General features: G+C 37.5%; 1 protein-coding gene across 1 annotated transcript; it reads right to left on the reverse strand.

Moving 5' to 3' along the window:
* Positions 1 to 15,368: 15,368 nt before the first annotated feature.
* On the reverse strand, positions 15,369 to 17,887 carry LOC145636823 (uncharacterized). Its single transcript, XM_081688365.1, has 5 exons — positions 17,642 to 17,887; positions 17,414 to 17,503; positions 16,392 to 17,307; positions 16,164 to 16,297; positions 15,369 to 15,707 (listed from the first exon to the last, which is right to left on the reverse strand). The coding sequence occupies exons 1-5, from the start codon at positions 17,885 to 17,887 to the stop codon at positions 15,369 to 15,371; spliced, it is 1,725 nt and encodes a 574-aa protein (XP_081544491.1).
* Between the last annotated feature and the right edge of the window lie 675 nt (positions 17,888 to 18,562).

Below are 18,562 nucleotides of genomic sequence, written 5' to 3' on the forward strand. Positions count from 1 at the left end.
ATTATAATAATTAATTAGGAGTAAAAAGACTTGTTTAGGTGGTTTAGGAGGCTCTTCCCAACTGGGACCCTAGGGTCCTTAAGTGGGACCCTAACCACCACTTTTCGATCCGAGGGTGGCGCGGCATCGTGAGTTTCCTGCGCTTTCACTTCTTTCTCTTTTCTTTTGTTTCTTCTTCTTTTTAAACCATAACCGTTTTTTTATTTTTATTCTTTCATTTAGAGTGAGCCTAGCATTTGTTTGTATGGCTCTGGTGACCTGCGAGCCCGTTTTGAGAGTTTGCCCGAGGTGGCAAAGGAGATTATAGCACTTTCTGGGATTAACTCCCAACTGGCGGCTCTTCGGGATTTATCGAGCCAGTCTGCTTCGTCAGCTTTCCTCTGTGGATTGATGGAGTTTTGGTGGGATTCCACCAACACTTTCCATGGGGAGAGAAGACGGTTACCCCTTTCGATTTTTCTATGATTACGGGTTTTCCTTTCAGAGGAGAGCCTTTAGTTATAGAGCTTGTTAAGGGGTTAGACGAGAGATTGCGCGACCTTGTGGGGGACCGTCTTGCGTCGGCCCTTCACGTGTACGCGCAATCTTGTGCGTACTCGGTTCTTGCCGACGAGTTGTCGGCTGACGAGCTTGACCGGCAGTGTACACCTGAGCAACTGGCTCGGATATACATTGCCCACGTTCTTTCCATCACCATCTTGAGTGATCGAGGAGAGAGTTACGCCATTAGGTTACTTATTTGCCTTAGCGATTTGGGGCAAGTAGGTGACCTGAGTTGGACGGAGGTGTCGTATGCCCGTATGCTTACGGCTATGGGCAAGGCGACCCGGGTCATGGATTTCGCGGCAGCTACTGAGGTGCCTCGGATCTCGCTTACATGGCATGGTTGTATCCTTGAGGTACGTGTTTTAAGCTTTTTTCGGTTATTACTTTCGTTTTTTCCTTTAGGCTTATCTTTTCTCGATTTTAGGCTTGGGATACTCGTACCGGCCTTTCTTAGCCCCCAGGGTGCTTGGGGCTACTTATTTTCCTATCGGCTATCGATTGGTCGAGATTAATAGGAGACGAGCTACTTCTGCCTGTGACTTTCGCAAGAGGGTTCTTTCGGCAACTTGTACGTCGGTGAGTATTCTAAACTACATGTTCTCTTTTCGTTTTTGATTTTATTTATTTTCTAACGATTTTTCATGTGGTTCTGTTTTATAGATCGATCTCCGTCCTTGGAGTTTGATCGTCGGAGTCCCTGAGGCTATCCGGTATGGCATGGTTTTTTGCCGTTTCCGGGCCCTCTATACGGGAGTTTCGGTGTTCCAGAGGACCGACGCTTCGTTTTTAGGTGAGCGTGTTCTCTGGCAGCTTTCGACCGAGGAGCCTTTGGTTCCTGCGGATCCCCCGTTCCGGATGCTGCGTCTGGACCTGCTGTCTACCGAGGATCGAGCTCAGGCGATCCTTGGTTATCTAGCGGAGCAGCTAGTGCTGCCGGATGCTTCTTATCCGGCTCTTATAGCATCAAGGCTGAATCCTTTTTCGGCCTTTGTTCCGGTTAGTTTCTTAATTCTTTTTTCGTGTTTCTAATTATTTTTCGGAATTTTGACCCTTTTATCGTTTTTTGTCATATGTATTTTTAGCGGGTCAAGCTAGGTGGTTGGGTACGTCCTACAGCGGAGATCACGTATACCGATGCTGTCGAATCGGTAATTAGTGAGAACCTTCCAGCGGCGAGGATGATGAGGGGATACCGTTCGTACATGAGACGGTTGAGTTGGTATGTCTTTTATGTATATGTACTTAAATATCTCTATTTATCTTTTGTTTCATATACATTTGTTTACTAACTGTCCTTGTATTCTTGGAACAGGTTCCGCGAGAGACCGTGAACGACATGGTGAGGACTTTACGTGCTTCCGAGCTGCTTATCGGAGAGCCATCGTGACTTTGACATGCCGTGATCATCGGATGATCGCGGTAAGTTTTATTTCTTTTTTCTTTGCAACGAAGTTATTACATTTCATGTAATAATCTTCGTTTTGGATTTTGCAGGATGTGAAGAAACCGTCTAGTAGTCGCTGAGCACCTTGATTCCTCTTGTACACACACACACACACACACACACACACACACACACACACACACACACACACACACACACACACACACACACACACACACACACATATATATATAGGAAACTTATGTATATATATTTTTTGTAATTTTTTTTTGTATATACGACACATTTGTATATATATCATTATTATTATTATTATTATTATTATTATTATTATTATTATTATTATTATTATTATTATTATTATTATTATTATTATTATTATTATTATTATTATTATTATTATTATTATTATTATTATTATTATTATTATTATTATTATTATTATTATTATTATTATTATTATTATTTTGTTTCCATGTGTACATTAATGCGAAAAATTTTCGAGGGAGGGAAAGGGTTCCCGACTTCCCCCCCTTGAAAAATAAACAAACTCGAAAAAGAAGAAGGAAAAAAAAAAGAAAAAAAAATAAAAAAAGAAAATAAAGAAGTAGGAAAGTAAAAAGAAAAAGAAAAAGAAAGTAGGAAAAAAACTGAGGAAAAAAGAAAATAATAATAAAAGAAAAGAAAATGAAAATAAGAAAGTAGGCAAGAAAAGGGACACAAAGTGTTAAAAGGCAAGCGTATGATTCGTCTTAAGATCTCGTGAAGATTACATCATTATATGAGCCGAAATACGGAAATTAACCCAACTTACATGTTGCGTCAGGGGAGTCGCGCGCAACTGCGTGAGTTGCGCGCGGCTGTCGCGCGCATGTAATTCTGTTGCGCGTGAGGTGTCGCGCGCAACTAAGGAGTTGCACGCGCCACCTGTCAGTGAACTTTCCTTTAAGCCGAATTTGCCGAAAATCGTCCCCTCTTGGGTCTATTTAAACGTGGTTCGTGTAGGCTTTTGATCATCTCGCATTCATTCGCTTAGTAACCTAAGAAATTAAAAAGAATTAACCTCTCTAAAATCTTATTCTCTCTTTTTTTATTTGAACAATGGTGAAGACCTTTGAACAACGTTTGAAGCAATGGGTCACTTCCCTTTCAACCAAGGACAAACTAGCTTTCAAAATTTACCACTTAGACCCTATATTGAATTATATGCAACTAGTGGTTAACTTTGATTTTCTTCATGATGCAGTCAACCATTGGGATTCTAACCACCATCTTTTCTTGTTTAGAGGGGACGAAATTGTCCCCCTTCCTGGTGAGTTCTAGGCCTTGCTAGGTTTCCCTATAAACACTCTCCCTGTGACTTATTCGCCTACCTTGTCAGATCCCAAACATATATTCCAAAGATTTATTGGTTTGTCCGACAATGATATGACCAACATAGGAGCTGAAGAAGGCGTGAACTTAATTCAATTTATTGAACACTTCGTCGCCCCTCGTGACAACATGACTAAGCAACGCTTTTAAATTCGTGCTTTATGTTATTGTCTTGTTGTTAATTGTTTACTTAGGATAGGCAAAGAATACAGAGATTATTCGATGGTGTCCATAGTAGAGGAAATAGAGGGATGTCATTCACCCGCTCCTTTGGTTTTGGCGGAAACCATTTTGTGCTTGAATCCCCTTAGAGGAGATCCTAACAAAAACTGTTTCACGGGAAGTCCACTCCTATTACACGTACGTTTTTTTTTCGGCATTTATCAGCGCAATCTTCTGAGTTGCGCGCGGAGGGTGCGCGCAACTGGTTTAGTTGCGCGCACCACCTGCTTGTGTAATAAATCGCAAACTATATATTTTTTTTGATTTGGCTCATGGATCGTTTGCAAATTGTTGATCAGCCTCAAAACCTTGAGGCTAATGGAGTAAAGACATTCCCTAGACGTCGAATCCTTTATAAGCATAAGAATGAAGAGGAATGGTCGTCGTTTTTCTGTCATGGAGTTCCTAACATACGGTTTGTGATTCCTTGGTGGAACATAAATAGTATGATTGGGAATAGTCTCAATTGCCCTTACATTAGGCTTTTAGGCCTATCTAGTACTACTTATATTTTTCCTTGTAGGGTGATGAGACAATAAGGGATGAGGCAATTTATTCCTCCGCAAGATTGTGATTCCCCTAAAGATGTGACCTTTAAACTTGAAAAGATTGCTCGTCGGATGGAATATTGGTCAAGTCTTCCTAAGTGGGTAATACAAAATCCTCCCGCAAGTAGCACATTATCTTCCTTTTACAAGGCTTGGATGAATGCGACAGATAAGGATGAATTAAACAAGGCTCGATCTCATCTTCAAGCCGCCACCGCTCGCAATCCACCTAAGCCTTTGATGCATTCAACCAATTCTAGTGGCCAAAACAAAGGAGTGAGAAGAAAGTTAGACTTCTCATCCCCTAAGGCTCGTTCAAAAGAAACAAAAAGAAAAGCTCCCTCCAAACCCGCGCAACAAGGTGTAAAAATCAAAGAACCTTCACCAAATACTCGCAAGAAAGCTCCAATAGTCAAAGGGAAAGGAAAATAGGTTGCAAAGGCCCCAATCCCAAAATTGAAAAACAATGTTTGGGTGAAAAAGAAGAGTGTAGGCAAAAGCTCCAAGGTTTCTGAAAATGCTGCGATGAAAACTACTCCTCCCTCTTCTGTGACAATCGAGGACATAGTAAAACCTTAGAGTGTTACACAATTTTATCATTAGTTTTTTTTTCCGAATAAAGTGTAATCACTACTATGTTTTTTTTTCGTTTACTATCTAGTTACAAAATGTCTCTCTTTTAAATTTTTGAATGAAATAAAATGAGCTTTATATTTTTATATTTTGATATGACCGAATCATAAAGATTTCCTACGTATTCGCATTACGAAATCAGGTCTTTGCGTAGTTCTAATTTTTTTATGTATATTGTTTTATTTTTCTTTAATCTCTTAGATAGAAATTAAATGAAAAATTAATCAAACCTTGTTTAAAAGAATTAAATCAAAGTTTAATTTTATTTTCCGAGTATATATGTTATATTTAAGAAACACCCTTATTTTACCGTAAGTAAAAATTGAAACTTCATTCAAACGCAAAAATTCGGGTTCGTAGTTCGTCATTAGGTGGCACGCGCAACTTCTGGAGTTGCGCGAGCCTGTCGCGCGCAACAAAATCAGTTGCGCATTACATCCGCGCACAACTATTCCAGTTACGCGCGACACCTGTGCTACGAGTGTCTCGAAAAAATTTTATTTAAAAAAATCTTATTGTTACCCCCCTAAGTGTGAAGATTTTGTCGTGATGTTCGAAAAAATTTGAACACTTAGAATGGTTTTTTATTTCTAACTTACCCCCCCAAGTGTTATGTATTTTACCGTGTTATTCGGTAAACTGCCTAACACTTAGAATCTTTCAATTGAATGCTTAATTAAAAATGGTTGTATGAGTGAACGAGTTTTATCCGGATTTCATATGTCATATTTCTTAAGGCGATCAATGTTTATTAATTGGCGAATTTCATCTCCTCCAATATCCATTAATCTGACGGCTCCTCCTAATAGGATTTCAATTACGCGGTAGGGACCTATCCAATTAGGTTTGAATTTCCCTCTTGGATCGGTTGGTGGACCCCTAACCTCCTTTAGTACAACGTCACCTTCTTTTATATTTCTGGGTTTTACCCTTTATTAAAATGACGCGCATTGCTCCTTTGGTTGTCTTGTACATGATGCAAAGCTCTTAATCGTCGTTCATCGAGGAATAAAAGCTCTTCATACCTCGCTCTTACCCATTCAGCTTCCGGTAGCTTACTTTCAAGTACGATGCGTAGGGATGGTATTTCCAGTTCGACTGGTTGAACTGCATCCATTCCGAAAAATAAGGAGTATGAAGTTACTCCTATTGATGTCCGTATAGACGTTCTATAACCCCATAATGCGAAGTGTAGTTTATTCGACCAGTCTTTGTAATTTTCTGCCATTTTCTAACTGATGACTGTTATATTTTTATTGGTCGACTCTACCGCTCTATTCATTTTGAGGTCTGTATGGGGATGAGTGATGATATTTTACTTTATAACGAGACAAAATATGTTTCGTTCAAGAAACTTTGTGACATGTTTAGAAGTGATATTCACGTAAGAAGCAGCCTCAATCCACTTAGTAAAGTAATCAATGGCAACTAATACATACTTGTGCCCTCCTTATCCTGTTGGAGAGACTTTTCCAATTATGTCAATTCTCCAAGTCGAAAAAGGCCAAGGGGAAGTGAGATTGTATAGTTCGAATGGTGGAAGGTGTTGTAAATTAGCGAACATTTGGCACTGTGGGCATTTTTTAACATATTGTGTGCAATCATATTCCATAATGGACCAATAGTACCCTTGTCGTGAAATTATTTTTGAAAGCATTTTACCATTCATATGAGGTCCACAAACACCTTTGTGAGTATTTTCCATAAGGTGTGTGGCTTCCGATTGGCCTATACATAGTAAGCCTTGACCATTAGGTCCTTTTTTGCATAATTGACCATTTATTAGACCATATTGGGCCGCAAGTGTTCGTAAGGCTCGTTGGTCTTTTGATGAAGTATTTTCAGGATATGTGCCATGAGTAATATATTGGAGGATATGATCATACCAAGGATTGTCTCCTTCAATGTCATTTATTTCCTCTATTGCGTTGCAATACGCTGGTTCTTCTCTTTTATCAATGCATAATGGCATCATATTTAAGTAATCTGGAATGTTGATCATTGAGGCTAATTTTGCTAGCGTATCGGCAAATTGATTATCATCCCTTGGGAGATATTTAAAATCAATATGTTTAAAATGCTCGATGAGTTGCTCTAGGTGTGCTTGGTATAATATCATTGTTTCCATTTTTTAATATATGATTTATAATCAAACTGGAGTCTCCATATACCTCTAATTTTTGCACAGTTATGCTATCTGCTGCTTCTAATCCAATAATGCACGCTTCACATTCTGCAGCATTATTAGTAACCTCAAAGTCTAATTTAACAGATATTGGAGTATGTGCTCCCTTTGGACTTATGAGTAACACTCCTACGCCACATCCTTTTTGATTGGACGCACCGTCAAAGTACATTACCCATTTGTCATCTGGTGTCATGAGAATCTCTTCACCCGGAAGATGAGTAGTTTCTGCACGACTTGTTTGAATTGGATGTTGTGCCAAAAAGTCGAAAATTACTTTTCCTTTCATTGATTTTTCAGGAATATATTTTAATTTAAATTCAGCCAACATCACCAACCACTTAGATATCCTTCCTTGTATGGGTGGTTGTTCAAACAAATACTTTATCGGATTTTGTCGAGAAATCACATGAGTGGTGTGTGGTAACATATAATGTCATAACTTTTGGGTTGCCCACACTAATTCTAGGCTTGTCTTTTCCAAGGTGCTATATTTTGTTTCGTATTTTTGCTTATATAATATATTGCACGTTTGACTTTTTCTACCTCTTGTGCTAACATGGCCCCTATGGATGTGTCTGTAACTATAATGTATAGCCTAAGAGGTAGTTTGGGTACTGGTGGTGCTAAAATTGATGAACTTTTGAGATAATCTTTGATTTTCGAAAAGGCCTTTTGGCATTGATCATCCCATTCATGTTTCTCCTCTTTTTTCAATTTTTTAAATATTGGCTCACAAGTCATAGTCAATTTGTTGATAAATCGACTAATGTATTGTAATTTGCCAAGGAATCCCCTAATTTTTTTTTCTATTTGAGGAGGAGGCATGTCAACAATTGCCTTTATTTTAGAGGGATCGATCTCGATGCCATGTGTGCTTACTACGTATCCGAGCAACTTACCAGAAGTTACTCCGAAGACGCATTTTTGTGGATTCAATCGCATTTTATATTCTTTTATGCGAGTGAAAAATTTACGTAAAGCTTTTATATGTCCCATTCTATCTTTGGACTTCACAATCATATCATCCACATACACTTCTATTTCTTTATGCATCATATCATGCAAGAGAGTCGTAGCCGTTTTTTGGTACGTAGCTCCTGCATTTTTTAAACCAAATGGCATGACTGTGTAGCAATACGTACCCCAAGCGGTAATAAAACATGTCTTTTCCTCATCTTCTTTTGCCATTAAAATTTGGTTGTAACCTGCGTATCCATCCATAAAGGATAACACCGCATGTTTAGCCGTGTTATCTACCAATATATCAATATGTGGTAGGGGAAAATTGTCTTTAGGGCTAGCTTTATTAAGATCCCTAAAGTCGACACACATACGAACTCATCCATCATTTTTAGGGACTGGAACGATGTTTGCTACCCATTCTGGGTAATTACATACGCGAATAAAACCGGCGTCCAACTGTTTTTGTTCTTCTTCTTTTATTTTTAATGCGACATCAGGTTTCATTCGTCGAAGTTTTTGTTTTACTGATTTAGAAGTAAGGTTCAAGGGAATGGTATGTTCCTCGATTTCCCTATCTATTCCAGGCATGTCCTTGTATGACCAAGCGAACACGTCTTCGAATTCTATGAGCGTCGATATGAGGGTCGATTGCTCTTTTGGATTTAGAGTTAAGCCAATTTTGAATTCTCTCTTATTTTCATTAGTTCCTATATTAACTATTTTAGTTTCTTCAACGATAGGGTTCTTTTGTTCTCGTTCATTCATTAGTTCAACCAATTTATTAATGTTATCATCTTCATTAAATTGATTATTATAGCATTCAAAAGATGCAAGAGAAGGCATATACTTGGAAATAGAGCTCATATTATTAAAATCAAAAGAGAGTACATCAAGAGAAGAATCCTTTTTGGGATCTTCGTCCTTAGAACTAGAAAATCAAGACTCGGTAATGGCCACAAGGCCTAGATTTTCAGCTTCCTTAGAGTCTACAATAAATTCATCGTTTGATCCTTCAAACATCTTCCCTTCGCCTGTGACGATTTCCTGTTTATCGCCTTTGTGATTGATCCATTTGAAAGATTTCATCCATCCATGCTCAAAAGTTTGGTTTGAAGGGGGTGATCAACGAGGTTGGGTCAAAAGCTTCATCTTGAATGGCGTTTTAATTGATCATTGTTGCGACATGATTTTCCTCTAGTCCAAATAGCAAGTTAAATGCTTTCCCATCATAGCACCCTAGAGTTGGGTGTTTTGATTTAACGATACTAAGATCGTCAGCCAAGAAGTAGCAATCATGAAATATTTCAAATCCAGGCTTCTTGATTCCTTCCAAAACTAAGGGTTCCGGAAAGACGCAGCATGGGTAATCTTCTCCTTCCCTAATGAATTGTGCATTAAGGGTTTGTTGATAGGATGGGAGTAAAGTGATTATCCCTTTCTTATTATTGTCTCTACGTGCTTTGTTTTTTGCATCATGAGACTCCAATTCTTCTTTTGTTGGTTTATATTCCAATCCAAAGGAGAAGCTTTTCTTTGGGATAGGAAGTAAGAGAGATTTCTTCATTCCTATTCCCAAAGGCATCCCAGGAAAGTAACTACTCTTGAGCAAGATATTGTTTACTATCCGAGTGGAATATGGATCAAGCTTGAATGGTTCTTCCAAGTCTTCTTCCATTTCAGTTGTGAAGATTGGCTCCACGGCAAATCCCCAAATGTCCTCTTCATCATTATCATGGTTTATTTCTAAGAGTGATTGATCATTTATTGCTATTTTGAGTGGAGAAGCATGTATAGTCATAGGAAGCCCTTGATAGTTCAACCAAATCATTTGATGAAGTGAGGATGGTATTGCACTAAGCTCATGTATCCAAGGCTGTCTAGGTAAAAGGTTAAATGTAGATTTTATTTCCATAACATGGAATTCAACCATCTTTTAAACTGGGTTGTGGTAATTGGTAGCTTAACAGTTCCACACACCGATCTTCTCGAATTGTCATAGGACCTTATGCTTTGTTTTGTTGATTGGAAATCTTTTTCTAGATTTAGGCCTAAGTATTTTGCCGTTCGTAATGGGCATACGTTAAAAGCCGACCCATTGTTTACCAAAGTTAGAGGGATATTGTATCCCTTGCATCCCACAGTTAAGTATAACACATTGTTGTGGGTAATGTCTTTTAAAAGCAAATCATCATTAGTGAAAACGATTGACTTGTCGGATTTCTCGCTAGTAATCAAGCAACGAGGTCCTGAGGGGTTGTGTATGTGCTTACAGACAAAGCCGTTAGAGCGTTCATGAGAGAATTCCTAAAATCTTAGAAGTACTTAGGAGTTCCCAAATGCTAACATTCTCCTTGGATTGGCAAAGTTGTTTAACCAATGGATCTTCCACGTCAAGTGGAGTTGGTATTGTATTTTGCATTTGACCTTGAGTTTGATTTTGTGTGGTCGAAGATCCATTTGGTGGTGGTGGTGCTTGATAAACTCGCCCAGAATGAGTTAGATGATCTATCTCGTTTGGATTAGTTGTAGGACTCACAAACCAACTTTCTTCTAAAGGCTTTGGATGTGCCTCCATTTCAAGATGCTCCATGAATTGTGATTGATGCCATTGTTCATCCAAGGAGAGATTCGATAAATCTTGCGATTTCCCCAAGAAATGATCCGAATCAAGCGCTCCATTTGTTTCATTTTGCAAACAAGATGGAGGTGGGACGGCGGCATACTTAGAGACATATAAGTCTTGAAATTCGTCGTCCCATAATCCACATACTTCATTTGTTGCCCCTGCACAATAAGCACTACCATTCCATTGAGGAAACCTCCTTTCTGGTGGAGTGGGTGGTGTTGGCCCTGTTGGCGCAAGTAAGCCTTTTTCATTTAATTTTTCTAACAATTCTTTATAGCTTACAGGAAATGGAGTAAATTTTCTCTCTTTTGTCCATCTTTTTCTAGGATCATCATATCGATTTATGTTATTGTATTGCGTGGAAGTCGCAAATACGTCGATAAAGGATGATGCATTATCATTCCCCTTCTTGTAGTTATTCTTAGGTTGATGATGATAATGAGGTTTGTTTTCTTTTTATTTAGCAAGATCATCTTCAATCCTAGTAGGTACAAAAAAGACCTTTTGAAAAGTATCTAGACCAAGGTAACGTAGATGTTTGTTGTACTTTTCATGACAGTTGTCAATGAATTTTTGTATAAACTCGAGTTCAGGAGGCCTTTGGGCAAAGTGGGTCGCCTTTTCTCGCCATCTACCATAGAAAGCAAGGAAACCTTCATCGCCGCCTTGCTTAAGCATCTCGAGTTCACGTGAAGTTGACTTGAACTCTACGTTACTCTCGTATTGGGTAATGAAAGCCGAAACTACATCTACCCATCTCGCTTTAAATTTTGGATCTAGCCCGTAGTACCACTCTCTCGCGGGGGGGGGGGGGGGGGTCTAGTGATAAAGGGAAAGTCAAAGCATAAAGCTTAGGATCAACTCCCTTTAGTGCCATAGTGCCAGTAAAACACATTAAATGATTTTGTGGATTATTGGTCACCTTAAATATTGGCAAGTTCGTAGCTACAAACTTTTCTGGTAAAGCAAGTCCGGGGGGAGGAGCAAACTTTTCTGCGTCAAAGTACTTATTCCCCATTGTAGAACGAAGAACTAGCTTCTCCAACGAATTTTCTTTGATGGATAATTGCTACATATTTTCTTGTAAGGCTAACGCTTCAACTTTTTCTTTTCAGCATTTTCCATCTTCTTAATTCTTCTCTCCTCGGCCTCTTGAGCCTTTTCCTCTCTCATACGAAGAATCTCTTGTTGAAGTTCTTCGACGGTTTTTCATTGTTGTTGGAATAGAATTAGTTATCGAAGGAAAGTGGTTTGAAAAGGGGTTGATCTTTGGGTGGTAAACGTAGAATGCGAGTGCCCAGGGGTCCTCTTTCCCAAGCTTGAAAACCGGCCCTAAAGGAGTACGAAAGGATAAGTAAATCGATACACTTTCTTTTGAAAGGAAAAAAAAGAAAAAGACGCAAAATATATTCAAACGGATAACATCGCCCTTAACAATTCTTCAATGAAGATATTGTTCGGACGAGTCAACTTGTTTTTTGAGAAATCAAAACTGACTCATCCAGTGGGCGCGCGCAAGTAACTCAGTTGCGCGCGGCTGTCGCGCAAAACAAAATCACTTGCGCTGGGAGGGGTCGCGCAACTTCTTGAGTTGCGCGCGCCACCTGTTCGTAATATATATATATATATTTTTTAATCCGAGCGTTTTTTTTATTTGATTTTTTTACTTGACCCTTTTTTTATGTTATCCTTTGAATATGACGCTAAATCATGAAGGGACAACTTCGTAATTGGGAACCAAGACCAAACTAAAAAAGAAAAAGAAGACTATCCTAACACGTTGCACATAGTCATATAATCACATAAGCATGTCAAAAGCCAAGATTCACGCAATGTCGTTCTAAGGTCAAAAAAGGCTTGGGTGTCCAAAGGTACTATACCTTAAGAAACGATGCATAAATCAATCACTCAACGTGTTGACCCATGACATCGCCCTCCCAACATTTTGTTGGTGATATGGGTGGGATGATTGTTATTGATTTCGGGATAGACTCCTAGTGTTGGCGACCCCTAGTTAATGAGCCAATCCCCAATGGTTTAAGGGTGCTATGCTTATGCATGATGCAATGTTGCTTGTTTGGTTTTTACTTTTGTGCAAAAGGAAGATATTATGCGTTCAAGTCTCGCTCTCTAACTAGAGATTATCCAAGTTAATTCTCGTTACAACCCATAGGCAACCTAGTGTTGGATACCTTTGACCATAACTATGAATTAATCATGTAACCTTTAAGTCCCCAACAAAGTCGCCACTGTAAGGAGGGTGATCCCATCGTAAGGGGTACTCTCCTTAAATGCCCTTGGCTACTTAAAAGCCTAGGACTTTACACTTGTTAGGGTGTAGTAGGATTTGAATTCCTGACTGTTTGGGGGACCTTGAATTAGAATTGATTCTATCATCACGATATTTTGTAAGAAACAAGTAGGAGTCGCCAATGAGTTTTGGGAAAAACTCATAAACCTCGTTCATGCCTTTCTTCCACGTGGAGTTCATGGAATAATTAGCACAAATCATAAGTTTACCCATGCCATAATTGGTCTACAAACCATAAATGAGTTCGGGAGCGAGGGTACTAGGATAATGTTCTTTTAGAGGGGAATCGTCATCCTAGCCCTAGTACGGCTTCTATTAGCTCTTCCTTTTTTACAATTTCATCACCAAACAATATATGCAACGCGATACCTAAAACTATGTTAGTTGATTTTATTTACAAACATTAATTCATGTAGGAATTACATTGCAAAGTCGTTATTCTTATTTAATAATATTCATAAAAGAACAAGAAAATAAACAAGATTTGTCTTGGCTTAAGTGATCAACCAATAATTATTTTAATTCAATTCTAATCTTTATTTAATGCAAGATACTATGTGGAATTTATTAATTAATTATTTTAAAGGTGATAAAACAACACTGATTAATTAATTAAAGTCCTTTTAAACAAGAAAAAGAAGGTGATTTAACTAAGTGCTCGGGAATTTACCACTTCTCTTTGCTAGATCTCCGTTTAGAACACTTATGGACACCTTCTTGTTGGGGAACCTACACCGTAGTAACAAAGTATCGAAAGGGTGAGTGTTTAGGGCAAGAGGGCTAGGTTGCACAAGTTCACAAGTTATTTCGCCAGAGTTTTAGGTTAATTTATGTCTGTTAAAGCCTCGTTTTAAGCTCGTATTTATAGGGAATGATTAGGTTTAGGGTTTAGAGCATTCTGCTGCAGTGGGTATCGCGTGCAACAAAGAGAGTTGCGCGCGGCAACCCAGCGCAAGTTATAGAGTTGCGCTGCTATGTGCTGCGCAACTAAATGTCTTGCGCGCGGCTTTATGGTAAGATTCGATTTTATATTTTCCTTATAATTCCGAATAATTCTGAATCTTCCACAGCGCAACTCTGAAAGTTGCGCTGGGTGTCGCACGCAATCGAATTAGTTGTGCGCGGCAGCCCAGCGCGACTTTGTGAGATGCGCGCGGTTTTTAATGCTGCAGCACTAAGTTTTAACCTAGGCGCTCCTAAATCCGTCATTATTAGGGTTTAAGCACGGGCTTAAGCCTAATTATGATCAGGTTTAGTCAATTGGACCTTTGTATTAGCTTTTTCTTTAATTTGGGCTAGTCTTTTGTGTTTTGTGGCTTAACCAGTTATCCATAAGCATTCTTCACTTTGATCCAACATGAAGATGGTTTTATTTATCGTCATTGCACTTCCTGTCGGGACAGGAGGCCAAAAGTAGATGTCTACAATAATCATAACATCCAATTGTTCCAAATTTGTGCTCGTTTAACAAAGTCAACAGTTAGAGAAAATTGAACAAGGTACGCATCATAGAATAAAAATGCGGTCGCGGTCGCGGTAGCGCGGTATCGGTATTGTTATGCCCGTAACGGACTAGGTATCGGTCGTCTTGGCAGAATTTTAATTTTAGAGCATTTTAAGGGTGTTTTTTTACCAATTTGAAGCCCGAAATATGTATATTAGTAATAAATATCATTTATAATTGTGATTATAAAAGTAATTCATATATTTAAAGCCATTTTTTAAATTATTTGTATATCATAATAATCGGTAAATGTATTTATTAATTTTGTATTAATTTTTACGTATTTTTTTTTATCTTTAAACATATTATTCTGTATTTTTAATTAATTTTATTAAGAAAATTAAATTATTATTATTTAAATGACATTAATAATAACCACATAACTTAGTTAGCAAAGAAAAAAATTCGTTTGTTTAATTAGTTAAATACAACAAACCATGCTACTGAAATGATGCGTAAGCCATAAATTCTACAAATAATACATATGAAATTCTTAATACCAAAATGAGTGGCGTGGAGCATCTTGTTGGGCATCTCCATCATTATTATTTCTTCCAGTTTCCCCGAAAAATTATGATCCCGCACCATCCATCCACGTGGACTCATTTTGACTAGAGTTACCGCTACTACGACAATAATATGTAGGTTGATGATAGTGCACACCACCATAATTCAAGGTGCCATGGTTGACAATATGAAGACCTTCTTGATTGAAAGGGTCAAGTTGTGGTTCTTGGTAGCCAAATCCACTCCCACTCGCTCCTGGATATGGCATACCTATTGTAGATTGAGGATATGATGAAAAAGGATCATGATAGTTGTAATCCTGGGGGTTGGAAGTTACTGATTCAGATGGAAAAACATTTGTGGATAATCCATTCCATGATGCATCACTATCAATAGGTTCAATTGAAGGTTGTCTTTCTCTTGTACGACTTTGAAATCCTTGTGAGTAATTATTTTCAAATTTAGAGTTTGGAGGATTAACCATTGATTGTGGAAGTTGATAGCGCCCACTTGATTTCCTCGATGAGTAAGAAGAGATAAATTAATTTCCACCATTTCCATCATCTCCATCGTCGCTACTTGGTGGTGTCAAAGCAGATTGTTTGTTACCAGCACTTTGCCGACTTTGCTCAAAGGTTTGATGATTAGAGGAACCTCGAGCAGTGTTGCCAGTTTGACTTCCACCACCTTCGTCGCCACCTTCTCTGCCATCATCATCATCTAACCAACTGAGATCATCTCCTTCAAAAAGTGGAGATCCTGATTCCTCCAACCATTCGTTTAAAGGATCGTCAACATCAAATATGTAATCTAAATTAATTGGATCATAAGTGGTTTTCAGCTCATCGGCACCATGCCTCCTCATATGTCTCAATTTTAACTTCATGTTGTATCGAAGGTAGACGATTTGATGGAGCCTACCATACTTCAATCGATTTCTCGTTTTAGTATGAACTAAACTCCACATGCTCCAGTTTCTCTCGCAGTTTGATGATGATGTGGTTTGACTTAATACTCGCACAACAATTTTCCTTAATTCGGGTGCGCTATCTCCATACGTCATCCACCACATAGATGCAAACATTATTTGTATGTATTATGTAATGTTATTTATTAAAATTATTTTAATAAATCATGTATTGTAATTAAATTTGATGTTTAAATATATAGCTGGGTCCATTTGATGTATTGCCCTTTGTGCCGAGCTATTGCCAAAACTTTCAGCCTTATCCCGATACATGTAAATATGTGATTTTCCACATATTTTAATGTATGTAAATGTTTAAAAGTAATCTTACAAATGTTTTTTTTTTAAATTTAATAAATAATAAATTACTTGTTGGGTTGCTCTGATTTCATTATCTGGATCTCTTTCAAGTCTGGTGATTACTTTTCTCACCCCTACTAACAACTCATCGTCATTTCCAATGTCATTTTCTCCGTACATGTATTGAGGGTTTAAGAAACATCCTTGAACATGACAAACATATACAGTAATTATAAGTATTTATTTTTAACATAAATATAAGTACATTGAAAGAATCATAAATATTATAAATGTTACTTGCTGCATGTAAATCCGTATGTAATTGGCAATTCCATCTTTTGTCTATCATCTTCCAACAATTCTTGTAATATGTACAATTCTTTTGAATTGCCAGCTTACAACGCTCCATTGCCTCATATATAAAACCCACTGTTGGTTTTAGATCTCCATCAACAAGCTTCAATACTTTTATGATGGGCTCTTGTATTTTTATTATTTCATCAGCCTTTTCCCAAAATTTGGCAACTTCAGTGGAAGGATGTTTAGACAACGTTTCACGAACTTCCACAGCTAATGCGTCATTCATTTGACCGAATCTTGAAGTCACCCAAGTATTAGAATCAAACATATCTTGCAAGGCAGTCTTATGTCTCACAACACTTTCCAACATTATGAATTGCGTTGCAAATCGTGTGATTCCTGGTCGTGTCAGATCTCTACCCCCAGTAAATTTCTTCATATAATCAACTGCCCATTTATACTTGTAGATGAATTGGGAGACTTTTCTTGCTCTTTCTATAACAGATTTTATTGAACTTTTCTTCCCAATATCTTCCAAAAGAAGATCTAAACAATGAGCTGCACAAGCTATCCAGTACAAATGTGGGAATCTTTTCATTAGTTTCTTTCTTACAGCTTTGACTGAAGCTTCATTATCTGTCACGATTTGAACAACTTTCTCTTCCCCTATCTCTTGTACTACCTTCTCCATCAAACTATAGTAGTAATTTGTGTCTCTACAATACACATCTGTGGCATCAATTGATTTGTGAAAAACAGTGCCACGAACTGAGTACACAAGAAAGTTTATAATGTGCATGTTTATTGGCCCTGACCAACCATCACACATTATTGTTACACCTCTTTCATTCCACACCGATTCAAAGGATTTGATGTAATTCTTCATCTCTTTACATTCTTCTGGTAGATATACCTAATAACATAACAATAAATAATTTCAATGTTAAGAGTTACGCTAAAGAAATAATTTTAATAGCAAATAATAAAATGTGTTAATTCACATAATAAATTAATTGTACCTGAGCTAATTCATAAGCCGAAGGAGCTCGAACATCTGGACACTCTCGTATAGTATCCATCAGTGGATTAGTGTAAGGGGACTCGATTGCCTTAAATGGTAAATTAGTATCAATCATAAAATTACCAAATGCTTTAATGATTGACTTTTTTTCCTTCTTCATAAATGAAGTGTTAATTTTTGTTTGTTTTTTATTTTGACAATCCTTTTCCAATTCAATCTCACGTGCCCTTAATCTTGCAGCTGCATTTGATGGTACTTCAATTGGTATGTTTCTCCCTCTTCCTCTCCCAACTCCAACTTCGTGAACAGATGATGATCGGTTCAATCGTGAGGGAATACCACTACTACCTCCTTCATGATAGTAGTTATTTCTTGGATGATAATATTCAAACTCATGTTGCTCTCTACTTTGTCGCATTGCATATGCCAATTCAAGATCTTCCTCCTCATCATCATCGATTGGACGATTCATTGATTTGATTAAATTTTCTTCAAATTCTCTATCCATTTGATTTTTTTTCCTTTTTTTTTATCTTTAAACTCCATTAGAAGCCCCATCATGTCTCTTTTAACTTCCATGGACACTTTCTCACATGCCGCTACATCACCAGTTTTATGAGCTAAATGTTGCTTTAATCTTGTTATACCCCCATTAATTATTTTGTGACAAAATTTGCATCTTATTTTACGCTTACTTCCATCAACGGGTTCACCAAAACTCCAACCAATATCTTCATCTCTTGGAGCCATTAGATAAAATCAACCTTTTGCAAATAAGTAAAACACCAAACTACAATCAAATCTTTTGTTTTGTAAAAAAATTAGTGACAAATTATTTTAACTTTAATTTACTTATTTACGTGATACATTGTTACTCTAATGCAATAATTAAAAAAATATTATGCACAAGTAAATGAATTACCAATGTTCACGCATGTATAATTGTTTAGCACTTGATAAGTTTATATTACTAGTTAATACAATAATTAAAAAAATATTATGCACAAGTAAATGAATTACCAATGTTCAAGCATGTATAATTGTTTAGTACTTTATAGTTTATACTTTATACTACTAGTCTAATGCAATAATTAAAAAAATATTAACGTAACAAAATTTCCTAAACAATTTCTTAAAAGATACAACT

This window comes from Chenopodium album, chromosome 6 (genome assembly GCF_948465745.1).
Source record: "Chenopodium album chromosome 6, dcCheAlbu1.1, whole genome shotgun sequence".
NCBI lineage: Eukaryota > Viridiplantae > Streptophyta > Magnoliopsida > Caryophyllales > Amaranthaceae > Chenopodium > Chenopodium album.

Coding starts and splice junctions, on each gene's coding strand:
- LOC145636823 (XM_081688365.1), bottom strand. CDS start 17,887: ATGAATCGTCCAATCGATGATGATGAGGAGGAAGATCTTGAATTGGCA. Junction 17,308..17,413: donor CGGCTTATGAATTAGCTCAG/GTACAATTAATT, acceptor TTATGTTATTAG/GTATATCTACCAGAAGAATG. Junction 15,708..16,163: donor AAATCAGAGCAACCCAACAA/GTAATTTATTAT, acceptor TACAACATGAAG/TTAAAATTGAGACATATGAG.